At 42.2% G+C, this 15,046-nt stretch overlaps 1 protein-coding gene across 2 annotated transcripts; it reads left to right on the forward strand.

Moving 5' to 3' along the window:
- The first annotated feature begins 1,044 nt into the window (after nt 1–1,044).
- On the forward strand, nt 1,045–15,014 carry LOC306823801 (E3 ubiquitin-protein ligase RNF19A-like). Of its 2 annotated transcripts, XM_079343643.1 has the most exons (9): nt 1,045–2,019; nt 3,965–4,173; nt 8,803–8,947; nt 10,719–10,881; nt 11,909–12,023; nt 12,168–12,329; nt 12,622–12,835; nt 12,926–13,069; nt 14,197–15,014. In XM_079343643.1, exons 1-9 carry the CDS (start codon nt 1,328–1,330, stop codon nt 14,996–14,998), a joined length of 2,646 nt encoding a protein of 881 aa, XP_079199769.1. In that variant the 5' UTR covers nt 1,045–1,327; the 3' UTR covers nt 14,999–15,014. The 2 variants fall into 2 exon arrangements, with proteins under 2 accessions (XP_079199769.1, XP_079199768.1); XM_079343642.1 differs by having other exon boundaries at nt 12,622–13,069.
- Nucleotides 15,015–15,046: the final 32 nt, after the last annotated feature.

The raw sequence follows: 15,046 nt of genomic DNA on the forward strand, positions 1-15,046 counted from the left end.
GTAATTTGTTTAAAGTGACACCATACTGTTTTTTTCTTTTTTCCACTCTTGTCGAAGCGTCGTCAGACTGGTTGATTGACATGCGCATATCACCACATATTTATTTAAAAAAAAAACACAGGTGGGGATTTCTCTAAAAGTCAAGTGTTTTTCTAAACGTTTATCGTTTAAAGTGACACATCTAATGTGGCTTGACCCTGATTGATTTGACTCTGAAAGTTGTCTTGTATCACAGCTTTGTGCATTTATCCAACCATTACTTTGAAATCTGCTCTGAATAATGTTTACTTGCTGGGTCAAGATAGAAACAACAATCTCCCTTTTCAAAGGTATTGTGCTATTAAATGGATCGCTGAAACTTTTATTTCAAAGTGGAAAATGTGCATATTGTTGCTTTAAGCTCAAAAAGTGGATTTATAAATGTTTCAGAATGTTACTATTGTTGACGCATGTACCCTCATAGCTGTTCAGATTTATAGAAGACACTTATGCATCTGCCTCTGGTGAGTCACAGTGGTCGCTGAATTGCTGCGTCCTGTACCAGGACAAACGCATACTTCTGTTTTCTGTATCACACTGCCTCTGTTCGCTCTAATCAGCGAAGGACGCACTGATCCTTTGCCTTGACACTGTTGTTCTCACAGACGTATTAGAGCGGGTTCTTTGCGTCAATACTCTTCAAGGTTGTCAACCTTTTGTCCTCTGTGAGTGACAAACCGATCATCTCCACAAGCATTTGTCCAGCCAATCAAGTTTCCCTTCACCGCCTCCATTTTGTGTGAATTTTTATTATGTTGGTTCATACAAAGAGAAGTTTTCACAGTAAGCTTCAGAACCATAATTAATAGAAGAGTAGGTTTTCCTGAGATTGTATTGCTTCTGTTTATTGGTTCATGGAAATGGGTTACTTGAGTCACAGGACTGGATCATGAGCTGTTAGTCACAGAGGACCAGACTGGGATCTCATCTAAAAAATGTCATTCAGAGTATCTAATTTACATCATCATGTTAACTTTATCTTCTTTTCTTATTTTACTCCTTCAGGTTCTGTTGCATCATTTTTGCAGTCGGTGACCCCCACCCCTCCGCCAAAATCCGGCTATTAGATGTGACCACGAGGTTGATCAGGAGAAGCCACCATGTCTTAAACGCAGACGGGCCAAGTGGAGCCCTGTCCCCCCACCCTGGACCCCCCTCCCCCTCCCCCATCCAACACCTTACCCCTTCTCCTAGTCCCATTCCTCTCCCAGACCTTCCTGAACATGTGAGGGGAAGGTTACCCAGCGATGGCTCCCCGTTGGGACCCCCCTCCCCATCCTCTGGAGAGATGAGCCTGCAGAAGCAGCAGCCTTTGGGCCGCGGCAGTGGAGTGATGGGCTCTGACCGAGACCTGCAGTCCACTGCTTCCTCCATCTCTCTGCCATCTGTAAAAAAGGCCCCTAAGAAAAGGCGCCTGTCCCTTGCCTCCTTTTTCGGACGACGAGGTCGGGAACCCAAAGCAGGTCGCCAAAGGTCTCGAGAACTCCACCATTCTGGACCTGGAGGATTTGGAGGGGTGGATGGTATCGCTAGCATCGAGAGTATCCACTCAGAGATGTGTAATGACAGAAACTCTTCTTTCTTCTCTTTGGCTGGGACTGGGGCTGCCTCTGCTGTTGCCACCTCATCTGCCTCAGGTCCTTCCTCCTCTATATCCTCCTCATCTTCCAGGGCCGGGGTGGAGAGAGAGCTCCTGGAGTGCCCGCTGTGCCTTCTGCGCCACTCAAGGGAGCACTTCCCTGACATCATGACCTGTCCACACCGCTCCTGCATTGATTGCCTACGCCAATACCTGCGTATTGAGATCTCGGAATCACGCGTAAACATCAGCTGTCCTGAGTGCTCGGAGCGCTTCAACCCACACGACATCCGCATAATCCTTGGTGACCAGACACTCATGGACAAGTATGAGGAGTTCATGCTGAGGAGATGGTTAGTGGCTGACCCGGACTGCCGGTGGTGTCCTGCACCAGACTGTGGGTAAGAAGTGACTGAGCCTCGGCGTGTGAGCATTGCCACATTGTTAATTAACTTTTATACCAGTTAAGGTTGAATATGTTGTGACATAGAGAACTCCCATGGGTAGGAAACGTGTCATTCTATGCATCCCCTTTTGGAGAATTCGTAATTTTCAATACATCTATCTTTTTTTTTAAAGATTTAATTTTTGGCCGTTTTCTAGCCTTTATTAGAGTGGAGGACAGTGGATAGGGTAGAAAAGTGGGGAGAGATATGTGGGAAGGATTGCCACAGGCCGGACGCGAACCCGGGCCGCCTGCCCGCCCGAGGACTGAGCATCAATACATGGGGACAGTGCGTCCCCAATACACCCATCTTAATGGTTATTGTCTCAAAGATGCTCCGCCCCCATCCACAGGGAAACAGGATGTTATACATGCATTTCTTGCACATAATCAAAACAACTGCTGGGTAATTAAAATGAAATTGGAAATAGATTTCAAAGACAGACAGACGTACTTAGATAATTGCTGAATTGCTTTGAGTACTAAATTGTGTGTTCACTGCATCAAATTGCAAGTTTGGTTGGTGTGCGATTTTACGGTTGATCAACGAAGAAAAATTGTGTGAATCAGATAACAGGAGCCGGTGTATTTTAATGTTTGTACGGGTTTATGTCATGGAGAATATGGAAGGGAAGCAGTTTGCCTGCAAGCAAATAATAAAACTCAGTCTCGTGTAATTAGAGGTATCTATGAACGAGGCAAATAAATGCATGTGGCCAGAAAGCTGGTCAGTGTTGTGTCTGGTCTGACGATGGCCATAAATACAATTGGGATTGAAGATGGGGTTCAAGCAGTTGCAAGGTCTCCCAACCCACGCGTTAGCAGTCAGGGAGGGAGGAGACGCGTGCACTATGGAGAGGAGCGCACTGGAGGGGGAGAGATGGGCAATCCGCGAAAGAAGAAATACCCAATTAAAAAATGGAAAATAGAAATGGGAAGACTTTATATTATCAGTTTTGTTTGACTACAAATAGGCATCAATATGTTAAAGTTTGCATTATTTCTCTTCATGAAAGATTATTGAAGGGCGATTAGAAAATGCATGGCATTTATTTTTCTGTCATTCCAAACATGTAAACAAGAGAGGGAAAAATTGTGTTTTTTACGCCTTTTATTGAGCCTGTATCTGCTCCTAACTACAATAACAGTAGCCTGTTAACACTGTGCTTATGCGTTTTGTTTTTTTTCTATCATTTTCTACTGTTATGTTTGGAAACATACAGAACTGTGTACCATGTGCTCACGTCCCAAACCTCTCATGGCTCCACAACACAGCAAATCAATGTGAAATTACACTCTGGGACATTAATATTACGCCACTGCAGATTAGCAAAGGCATAATGTTGTAGGACCTTCATTACAGAGCTGTTGCTCAATAGCTAAGGCTGCTTCTTGCGGTCATTCAGAGAGGCGCGGGCGTGCTTGTTTTAATGGTGACTCGGCTTACTGACAAATCAAATCAGCGCCTCATCTTTCTTCAGTGTCTAAACAGTTCCCGTCACAACAGAAAGTAGCAGGTCAGATTTGGAATCATTTGAAGTAGTTTAAACTATCGATTACTGGCAAAAAAAAAGTTGAGACAGTTGGGATGGATGTGATCATAGAGACTGAAATATGTTTAAGTGACAAGTATTTCTTTATATGAATTGTCAATATCAGGACATTTTCTTTCCATTGGTCACACGCATAAATCTACTGACTCTTACTATTATATTTCTGATATTATATTACATAATATATGCATCACTTAAATTCACCTGTGCACAATTTTCTTTTAACTGGGCTTTTTCCTTGAAGCCTTTTAAAAAAACAAACGAACAAAAAAACAAACTCATTCTGTGACATCAGTGTTGTATAATAAAAACCTTTTCCTGATTATTTTCATGTCTGTCCTCCACCAGATATGCAGTCATTGCCTTTGGTTGTGCAAGCTGCCCGAAAATCACATGTGGCAGAGAAGGCTGTGGCACAGAGTTCTGTTACCACTGCAAGCAGCTGTGGCACCCCAACCAGACGTGTGACGCAGCCCGACAGCAGCGAGCACAGAGCCTTCGCCTGAGGACAGTCCGCTCATCCTCCCTCAGCTACAGCCAAGAGAGTGGAGCAGCAGGTTGGCTGAGCTGCTTGTTGTTTGTCTTCCTATGTTCACCTCCATGGATCAGGGTTTTCGTACGGCCACAGGCCCTTGTCAAAGACCGACGTATTGTCATGGAGAACACACTTTATCAAGTACAACTAAATGCGTTTGTGGGCTACCAATGATTTTGTCCATTAATTATAAACGCCTACCTACTTCTTTCGAATGCCTGTGAAGGGATTGTTAATTTGAGACAGTTGTGACCTGGTGACCATTAAAATATCCAGACTGCAGCAGATTTCATAAACTTCAGTAAAAGACCTTAGAGCCACAAAGAGTAACGCAAGGCTTCAGATTAAATGTGCCGTTTTTGGTATACACAAACAGTGTCTCATGTGATTAGAAAGCTTTTAGAAGTACCGTAAATTCCGGACTATTGAGCGCACCTGGATATAAGCCGCACCGGCTAAAAATAAGTCAATAAATGTATTTGTACATATATAGGCCGCACTTGATTATAAGCCGCAGGTGTAACAGAGCTATTTACACAGAAAGACGTGACACAAAAACATTGTTTTAACATTTAATTAAATACGTAGGCTACCGGTAACATCCGCAAATACGAAGCCTACTGGAAATCCTTTATCGAACAGTGTCTGTAACACGGCTAATGAAAAAGATTACCGTAATACATTTCACAAGAAAAAGTCCATCCATTCACTGCCTCAGAATGACTTCATTACTCACTTCCTCAGTCTCTGTTGTCGCTGTCAGTGTCAACTTTACATGCAGCAGCTCTATTAGCTTCTTTGACATCCAGGTCGATCGCCTTTAACTTGAAAGCTGCATCATATGTATTTCTCCGTGTGTTTTCCATGATGAGGGTGCGTGCATGAAGCGCAATATGACTGATATTAAGATCCGACGAGGTCAAATGTTTTTGCGGCAGAAGCTCATTGTCCCCCAACAAAAATCCATATATAATATAGGAAGTGAACTATCTTAAGATAGACTCATCTATACTTCTGTAAGGTGAGTGTTAGGAAAAGCTGAAGTGAAGAAGTGTCCTTCATTTTTATCATCAGACTCCATGTGAATGATGATGCGTTCAATCTAAAGTTTGACGTCCATGTAGGAAGTACCAGATACTTATTTACCTGAAATATATTTCTTTTTAAATTAAATTCGATTACAAAAATTCATCGAGGACTTTTCGCTGCCTCGAGGCTTCGTTAATTTTTTTTTTTTTTTTATTTTTTTTGCGTCATCAAAACTTTGGTATGAGTATAAAACACGTTTAATGTAGCTGCAGCTACCTGCTCCTCTCTCTGACACACAGACACTTCAACACGCACACGCGTGCGCACACGCGAGCGCGGCGCGCCCCTTTTAACTTTTAGTCAGCACACAGTTGATCCGTGATCCATACGACCCAGTCGGGAACACGTGATCCGGTCAAACGTTCGGCTTTTCTCCGTTCACTCTCTCCGTGTTTGCAGCTAACATAACGATAGCAACGTCCTCACAGTCTCTGTCATAGACATACTGTATGTCTATGGTCTCTGTAGTCTGTGAGCGTGCTGAATGCACGCGCTGCAGGAGCAGACAGAGATACACTTTTAATAATGAACAGGCTGATTATATTAAATGTCTAATGTCTTCAAAGCTAAATCAAGACAGAACTTGTTTGTGGAATAATAATTTAGCAAATATATATTTAAAGTTTTTCAATCTCCTGATCTGACATAATGATTGATTCTGTGATTGATTCAACAGAACATAATGCTTTCTCAATTAAATACTGTAACAGATGTGTAGGCTACACAAAACAGTATTTGTTATTTCAGCCATTAAAACATGTTTGGCCTGTATTTTTCATCTACCTGCCGCCTTGACCAGTGAATCAAAAAGTTTATTTGGGACTCTGTCAGTAATATGGTGAGTGTCAGCAGCTGTAGAGCAGAGGTGGTTGGCTGTAACAAGCAGGCGTTACCACGGTAACTGCAAAGAAGCAGGTTTGTAGGGACGACCCAAGACGAGTTAAAACTTTATTAAGCAAAAGTATGATTTATTCGATTACTCGATTAATCGACAGGATATTCGATAGAATACTCGATTACTAAAATATTTGATAGCTGCAGCTCTAAACCACCGTACACGATATACAGGTAAAAGCCAGTAAATTAGAATATTTTGAAAAACTTGATTTATTTCAGTAATTGCATTCAAAAGGTGTAACTTGTACATTGTATTTATTCATTGCACACAGACTGATGCATTCAAATGTTTATTTCATTTAATTTTGATGATTTGAAGTGTCAACAAATGAAAATCCAAAATTCCGTGTGTCACAAAATTAGAATATTGTGTTAGGGTTACATTTTGAAGATACCTGGTGCCACAAACTAATCAGCTGATTAACTCAAAACACCTGCAAAGGGCTTTAAATGGTCTCTCAGTCCAGTTCTGAAGCCTACACAAACATGGGGAAGACTTCAGATTTGACAGCTGTCCAAAAGGCGACCATCGACACATTGCACAAGGAGGGAAAGACACAAAAGGTTATTGCTGAAGAGGCTGGCTGTTCTCAGAGCTCTGTGTCCAAACACATTAATGGAGAGGCAAAGGGAAGGAAAAACCGTGGTCAGAAAAAGTGTACAAGCAATAGGGATCACCGCGCCCTGGTCAAGATTGTGAGAAAAAACCCATTCAAAAATGTGGGGGAGATTCACAAGGAGTGGACAGCTGCTGGAGTCAGTGCTTCAAGATCCACCACCAAGAGACGCTTGAAAGACATGGGTTTCAACTGCCGCATACCTCGTGTCAAGCCACTGTTGACCAAGAAACAGCGCGAAAAGCGTCTCACCTGGGCTAAGGAAAAAAAGAGCTGGACTGCTGCTGAGTGGTCCAAAGTCATGTTTTCTGACGAAAGCAAATTTTGCATTTCCTTTGGAAATCGAGGTCCCAGAGTCTGGAGGAGGACAGGAGAGGCACAGGATCCACGTTGCCTGAAGTCTAGTGTAAAGTTTCCACCATCAGTGATGGTTTGGGGTGCCATGTCATCTGCTGGTGTCGGTCCACTCTGTTTCCTGAGATCCAGGGTCAACGCAGCCGTATACCAGCAAGTTTTAGAGCACTTCATGCTTCCTGCTGCTGACCTGCTCTATGGAGATGGAGATTTCAAGTTCCAACAGGACTTGGCGCCTGCACACACCGCAAAATCTACCCGTGCCTGGTTTACGGACCATGGTATTTCTGTTCTAAATTGGCCAGCCAACTCCCCTGACCTTAGCCCCATAGAAAATCTGTGGGGTATTGTGAAAAGGAAGATGCAGAATGCCAGACCCAAAAACGCAGAAGAGTTGAAGGCCACTATCAGAGCAACCTGGGCTCTCATAACACCTGAGCAGTGCCAGAAACTCATGGACTCCATGCCACGCCGCATTAACACAGTAATTGAGGCAAAAGGAGCTCCAACCAAGTATTGAGTATTGTACATGCTCACATTTTTCATTTTCATACTTTTCAGTTGGCCAACATTTCTAAAAATCCCTTTTTTGTATCAGCCTTAAGTAATATTCTAATTTTGTGACACACGGAATTTTGGATTTTCATTTGTTGCCACTTCAAATCATCAAAATTAAATGAAATAAACATTTGAATGCATCAGTCTGTGTGCAATGAATAAATATAATGTACAAGTTACACCTTTTGAATGCAATTACTGAAATAAATCAAGTTTTTCAAAATATTCTAATTTACTGGCTTTTACCTGTACAGTGTTTGATGCACAACATGCCAGAGAAGCCGCAGGCTCAAATGTTTAATCGTGTAAACTAACACAGTAGTGATTTGGTTGTAATGATTTACATTTTGAACAGGGCACATCAGTTTGAATGTGAGCTCTGTCCTGTCTTTGACTACATGATTAATAAAAGTCCTCATGTTGTTTGTGAAAGTGTTCAGTGAGTTTGCACGTGAACAAGGTAGATAAGGTTGTAACACCATCTCATTTTGAGGAGAAGCCCTGCAGCTATCCTATCCCCAGCTCACTTTCAAACATGACATTCGTATGTATTTAGTGCACCACTATTAGAGATTCACATTTCTTTAACAGACTCAAATGAACAGTGTTTTCAAGCCTGAACTGCTCTTGCTGATTCTCTGTCTGTAAGGAACTGTAATTAACAGAAAAATCAAACCTTTTGAGAAACTTTTCTTTTTTAGGAAACTTACTTTGAAGATCTCACATGCTGTTAATCAGGCTAATGATTATTATAAGAACATCTTCAAAAGTGCTTTGTGGATAATTTCTGCCTTTATTTCAGCGGGGCAGGAAATGAGAGGCCAGAGAGTGGAGCATGCGGAAAAGGAGCCACATTTCTGACTTGAACCGGGTCGGCCTCTCGAAAGACTACAGACCCCACACATGGGGTGTCACCTTACCATTAGCCCACTAGCACTCTTACAAAGCATTTTATGTTGATGTTTGTTAGCTATCAATATGCTTTCTCAGCACTCACTGCTGTTTTATCAGCTCTGTAGGCAAAAACGATTGTTGATCACATCCAGACAGTTTTCATTGGGTCAGAGAAGTCGGGTATCTTTCAAATAGAAATAGAATACAGAATCCTTTTATCACATTTTCTTTCTATCCTTCAGCCGATGACATAAAGCCATGTCCACGCTGTGCCGCTTACATCATCAAGATGAATGACGGCAGCTGTAACCACATGACCTGCGCTGTTTGTGGCTGTGAGTTCTGTTGGCTCTGCATGAAGGAGATCTCAGACCTGCACTACCTGAGGTCAGTTCACCACCACACATCCATGAATATCTTCACCAATCAGACACAGCTGAGAGATGAAAGACAAAAAAATAAAAGGAACAACGACAAACATAACACATCATTATTACCTTCTTCACAGGGATCAAACAATGCAAATACACTTTTCCTTACTTTTTCTGCAATCACTGCTAATCAGTGGCCGCAGGAAAATCTAATGTTTAATGAGTAATGTTTCCACATGCCAGGAATGATATTATCAATAAAAGGAAACCCAACACTTACCCTGTTTTCAGACAACAGCCAATCTGTGTTCATAAAAGACTGCCTTGAGTATTGGCTAAGACACGGGTGAATGTTCGGTACTTGCATTCAGTTCATTTAAATAAACTTCTGATAACCAGCCAGCATGCCTAGCAGATTTTTAAAGTTACCAGATTTTCCACCAGCAAAAAGTTTGTTTTAAAATTGTCTTTAGTGTAGACCTGACAATCCTTACAGTACAAGCTATTTGTTTCTTTGTGGAGCCACTCCCTGCCTCTCATCTCTGGAGGTCTCCCCCCAGAACAGTTTTGAAACCAGAAATGTCTTTCTCTACATTCTGAGCTATGTTTGTTTACCACTTTGTGTCTTTAAATCTAATTTAGTGTTCATCATGTACATGTTTATACAGTGATGCGTTTATTTGAATACACATAGACTTCCGCTCTTGAGTTGTTTTACATAGTTAACCATAATCCAGAATGACTGTGAATATGGTCAAAGTAATCTATGCTGAAAGAGTTTTATGTATAGAGGGCCGGACATCGTTGATTGACAGACAGATGGTCACCATGGTTACTGACTCTCATCTGCCTGCTGCACACTGAACGAGAGCTGACTGAAAACACTTCAAGTGACGTAGCCTAGGCCTACTTGAATTCTCATTTTAGGCATCACAACAGGTGAGCTCAGGGTGGAGAGGCTTCTTAGTTACTTATAAGAAGTCAGAGAGAGCAGAGAAACACTGCCAGCATCGCTTTAAACAACAGGATTACTTCTCCCATCACTGCCTGACTGAACTCCTCTGACTCTCTAGCGTTAACGTCTCTTGTTCAAAGAGTTAGTTGTGCTGTCAACCAAAGTGCAAACTAACTTTGCAGATATCTGTTTCTCAAGTCCTGTCAGTTTGAAAAAAAAAGAGTAACAAACAGTTGCATATTACCGGGGTGGAGTTTTTCTACAGGTTAACTCTTAAATTTTGCTTTCAGCAGAGGAGCAAAAGGGCAGACGCGTCTGTGTGGCAGCATGCTGAATGACGTGCCCCAAATCGTGGCTGTGCAACAAAACAGGATGGATATTTTTTAATTCCATCCATCAGCAGCCTGAATTTTCTAATAACTCTACAATGTTACCTGCCAAAGTACATTTTTACTCCCAATTGGCAGTGTTAATTTACAGCCCTGCTTACAGTATATAGTTCGGGGGTCGGCCCCTCTCCAGTGGCTTTCTCTTGCTTTGTCTGCCATGTCTACGTTTTTATATTCATGTCTTCTGTGCAAATGTAAACAGGCAAGTTGGGAAGAATTTAGGAACATTTTGAAGGAGTTTTGATTGTCAGGAATACATATTTCAAAAGGTTAAATCGTGTTTTGATTGGATAGGGCCTTTCACTTGAGCAAAACTGTCACATCATATCAGTGGCAGCCCACCTTCAGGACAGACATGAAGCCAGACAGCGAACAGAAGATATTGTGCCCTCGGTTGTGTGAAAACATTGTTCTCAATATTTCCTCTATTACTTCTGTCTCAGTCCGTCAGGCTGTACGTTCTGGGGGAAGAAGCCATGGAGCAGGAAGAAGAAGATTCTTTGGCAGTTGGGAACACTTGTTGGTGCTCCTGTCGGCATCGCACTCATTGCCGGCATCGCTATCCCTGCTATGATTATTGGCATACCTGTGTATGTGGGGAGGAAGGTGAGGCAGTGTGAACAGGTGCTGTAGATGAGAATACAGGTCGGTGAGGAATGTGGATCTGTCATTTTTAAGACGAACAGTTTAAACACTTAAATGCAGAAGCGAAGTCATTTTTGTAGAAACTTAACGGTTTTGGGTAGTAATTATTTTTTGTTAGCAACCAGTGCTGCTTGTTTTAGTGTCATTTCTTTGAGTATTTTCTTAATGTTTCACATCACCAGATTTGTACAACCTAAGCTAAAAGGTGATGTCAGTCAATAAACTGTAACAGTTAGTGGAAGTTTTGTGATAAAAAGGCAATTGATCATGTTTGTTTTTTTTGTAAAAATACAAAAAGATATTGATGAGATAGTTTTGAATGTTTTCAACATATATATATATATATATATATATATATATATATATATATATATATATATATATATCCAAACACATTCGATGTCATTTGCTCCTCTGAAAGTTTCATTTCTCAGAAACAAGAGTAAAGGCAGTTAAGTTAAATAAAAAAAAAAAAAGCAGCCTGTGTTTGCTCTAACTATTCAGGTTTCAAACTCTTAGGAATGTAAATAAGATATAAGTAAAAGGAAGTAGTGAGGACTATAAGAAATCTATACAAAGCAGTATCAACAGGGTAATATTTCAGGCCTCTATATCTCTTAATTCCGTAAAAACTAGAGGCTATGTTTGTTATTTAAATTCGCCTCTTATAATGCTTTTTATTTCAGGTTAATGGAGATAATTCATAAAAATCTATTCAAATTGAATCCACCAAAAGATGTCGTTGTCAACTTGTAGAGTGACGAGGGGAAAAACAAAAATCTTAGCTTTCACCTGGAAGCTCAGGCTGTCATGACATGCTCGTAATCACATCAGTACATTGCACGACCAAGCCATGCCTAAATCATTGTTTACTGGTTGAGCATTCTTCCAACATAGTCTGTAACACTGAGGTTAGATCCAAGGTGGTTAGAGTTGTGAGTTTCTTCTCTCTGGGTTTTTGACTTAATTCTCACCTTCTCCCCGTCAGATCCATAACCGCTATGAAGGCAAAGATATCTCCAACCACAAGAGGAACCTGGTTATCGCTGGTGGAGTGACACTCTCAGTTATCGTGTCTCCAGTGGTGGCCGCAGTCACTGTCGGTCAGTTAGTTCTACAAACTCTCCTGCCTGCCCTGTCAACCCAAGATGGGGAGGTTTAAGCAGATGTTGACTGCATTCTCAGCTGTTCATTTTTTTTAAAATAGTTTGACCCAACATAACCCTCACTCTCTCTCCACCCCTCAGGAATTGGAGTTCCCATCATGTTGGCTTACGTTTACGGTGTAGTGCCCATCTCATTGTGCCGGAGTGGCGGTTGTGGTGTCTCTGCTGGGAATGGTAAAGGAGTTCGCATAGAGTTTGACGACGAGAATGACATGAATGTTGGCAGTGGGGCAGCTGCCACAGGTAAGCCTCTGTGCCTCCACCCCCACCATCCATTAAAAGTGTCACCTGATCCGATGTGTGTTTATGTCTTAGCCAGCAAACAACAATAAAGTATAATAATCATAATCATGTCTGCTGCTGGTTTCATAGATGTCTTTACACACTGTCTTTGTTAAAGTGCCCTTCTTGTGCTTCTTCTTTGACACTCTCGACTCTGGAAGAAAGCTCAGTATTCAGTTCATATCAATTTCGTCACACACAGCATAACATGTTTGCATAGCTTATTTTGATTTAAAATGTGTTTCCTTTGTAGATTCAACATCTGTGGCAGACACGAGGAACAACCCCAGTATAAGTGAAGGAAGTGTCGGAGGACTAACAGGAAGCCTAAGTGCCAGTGGAAGCCACATAGACCGTCTTGGAGCCATTAGAGACAACCTCAGTGAAACTGCATCCACCATGGCCCTGGCTGGAGCCAGCATCACAGGCAGCCTCTCTGGCAGTGCCATGGTCAATTACTTAAACAGGTACTACAAACAACGACACATGCCATACATGATTTTATCTTCACTGTTCTTTGCTGCATTGTCTAAACATCTCCCCTTACATTCTGTCAGGCTCGAGGTGCAGGCTGATGTGCAGAAAGAGCGCTGCAGTCTTAGCGGCGAGTCTGCCACTGTCAGTTTGGGTACAATCAGCGACAACGCGAGCACCAAAGCAATGGCTGGATCCATTCTTAACTCCTACGTGCCGCTTGACAGGTGAGCACGATCAACAAAGGGAATTTATGATGCCATCAGGAGAGACTTTGCTCATTGACAGCATTTGTGTTTCTGTATGTCTCGTCTCTTTCCACTTATAATAATTAACAAAGTTAATTTCAACTGAGAATAATGTAAGGCTCTTTATTAGGAATGCATGGCCATTAAGGTTTTAGCAAACCGTTTTTCAGTTTCACTAATAACGCCTGATCGTACGATGAATCCTAAATCAAGACATTCACATCCTATGAGGTGAAAATGCTCTGAAAACGTTCAATAACTCCAGTAAATAAAACAGATCTTGGTGACAGGAACATATATTTACACTGTGAAGCCCACAGAGCATGTAGACTCAGCTTTGTGCCAGAAAGTTCTGCTGGCTGATCAGCCATGTACCTCTCCTCATGCACACATCAAGATGTCTTTTAAATGTGAGCTGCAGCCTGAAATCAAGAATAGAAAGAGTTCAGTGGGCAGTGTACGTCGTGCAGGCTGTGTATCACAAACATGTTCCCTCTTCAATTCTCTTTCTCTTCACTCCACCCAGGTCATCAACGTGTCCATCAAAGCCAGAAGGTTAAAGGAATGTTTAATTTCCTAAATGTTTCCACTTGATTTAGGTTTGTCAATGAGTTGCATAAATTAGAAATGGGAGGTATGAGAGAGTCCCTTTTGCTGTTGTGACTGTATTGAGACACAGGCTCATACAGTATGTAGCTTGCACTTTAATTTGAAACCGTTTCATCATTATAGGTTTCCAGTTCCAATAAACACCCTGCAGCCAATCAGAATGGATAATAAACAGGATACTTAATTCTGAGAATCCAGTCAATATCAAGGAAATTTAAGTCTGAAATTACTGAATTTTTTTCAGCTGCCCCTTAACAATCATGCATTATTGCAATGATGCCTCTGCTTTCTCCTCTAACATGAGAAGCCCTGCACATATACAGCAGACAAAAGGCCTCAACTTCTGGAAATACTTTGGTTTATGCGTGGCTTGTACTCATCTTCAGTGTTGAATGTTTTTCCAAGAATATTAATACAACACGTATTTGGACGTGCACGGTATCATTTTTTGTCAAATGTCCTTATATTTTCTGCCTATTTTTTTAATCATATTTCAGGGAAGGAAACAGTATGGAGGTACAGGTTGACATTGAATCCAAACCTGGCAAACTTCGGCACCACAGTGGCAGCAGTAGTGTAGATGATGGCAGCCATGTTGGACGCTGTGGCTGGACCTACCCTTCCAACGGTTGCACATCCTTAGAATGCAAAGGAACCTCAGCAAAGTGGGCCAAAGAGGCCTCCTGCTCCTCCTCATCCGGCTCAGGAGGCAAGAAAAGCAAAGGAAAAGTACGCAAGAAAGGCGGAGGAGGCACCAAGATAAACGAGACACGGGAGGACATGGATGCTCAGCTGCTTGAGCAGCAAAGCACCAACTCGTCAGAGTTTGACTCTCCCTCACTGAGCGGCAGCCTGCCATCTGTGGCTGACTCCCACTCGAGTCATTTCTCTGAGTTCAGCTGTTCTGATCTGGAAAGCATGAAGACATCCTGTAGCCACGGCTCCGGTGGAGGCGACTACCACATGCGCTTTGCCAACGTCAGCCCCCTTCCTGAGGTGGAGAACGATCGTCTGGAGACATGTCCAGCATCTTCATCTTCTCCCCAGGGCAGAGGAGCTGTCTTTACTCCCCAATCCCCCTCCTCCTCCTCCTCCCTTGGTCATGGTGCAGAGCTCTCTCCTCTCTGCTTCATAACTGAGGAGAATGTCAACATGGTGTGCCCTGCTGAGCTGGACTCTCACAGCAACACCAGAGAGCTGCTTAAAGAAACCAACAACAACCACCACCAACAACCACAACTCCCAGCACAGACCCAGCAGCAGCAGCCCAAGAACTCCTGTATACAGACTGAAATATAAAATCTCAATACCTTAAGTGCTGCACGGATTTAAAAAAAAAAAAAAAAA

Source organism: Symphodus melops (assembly GCF_947650265.1).
Source record: "Symphodus melops genome assembly, chromosome: 5".
Taxonomy (NCBI): domain Eukaryota; kingdom Metazoa; phylum Chordata; class Actinopteri; order Labriformes; family Labridae; genus Symphodus; species Symphodus melops.

What these genes read in the sequence shown, in the direction of transcription:
- LOC306823801 (XM_079343642.1), top strand. Translation starts at nt 1,328, where the DNA reads ATGAGCCTGCAGAAGCAGCAGCCTTTGGGCCGCGGCAGTGGAGTGATG. An exon ending in TCAGACCTGCACTACCTGAG is followed by an intron (nt 8,948 to 10,718) that starts GTCAGTTCACCA and finishes CTTCTGTCTCAG; the next exon opens with TCCGTCAGGCTGTACGTTCT. An exon ending in CAGTGGGGCAGCTGCCACAG is followed by an intron (nt 12,330 to 12,621) that starts GTAAGCCTCTGT and finishes TTTCCTTTGTAG; the next exon opens with ATTCAACATCTGTGGCAGAC.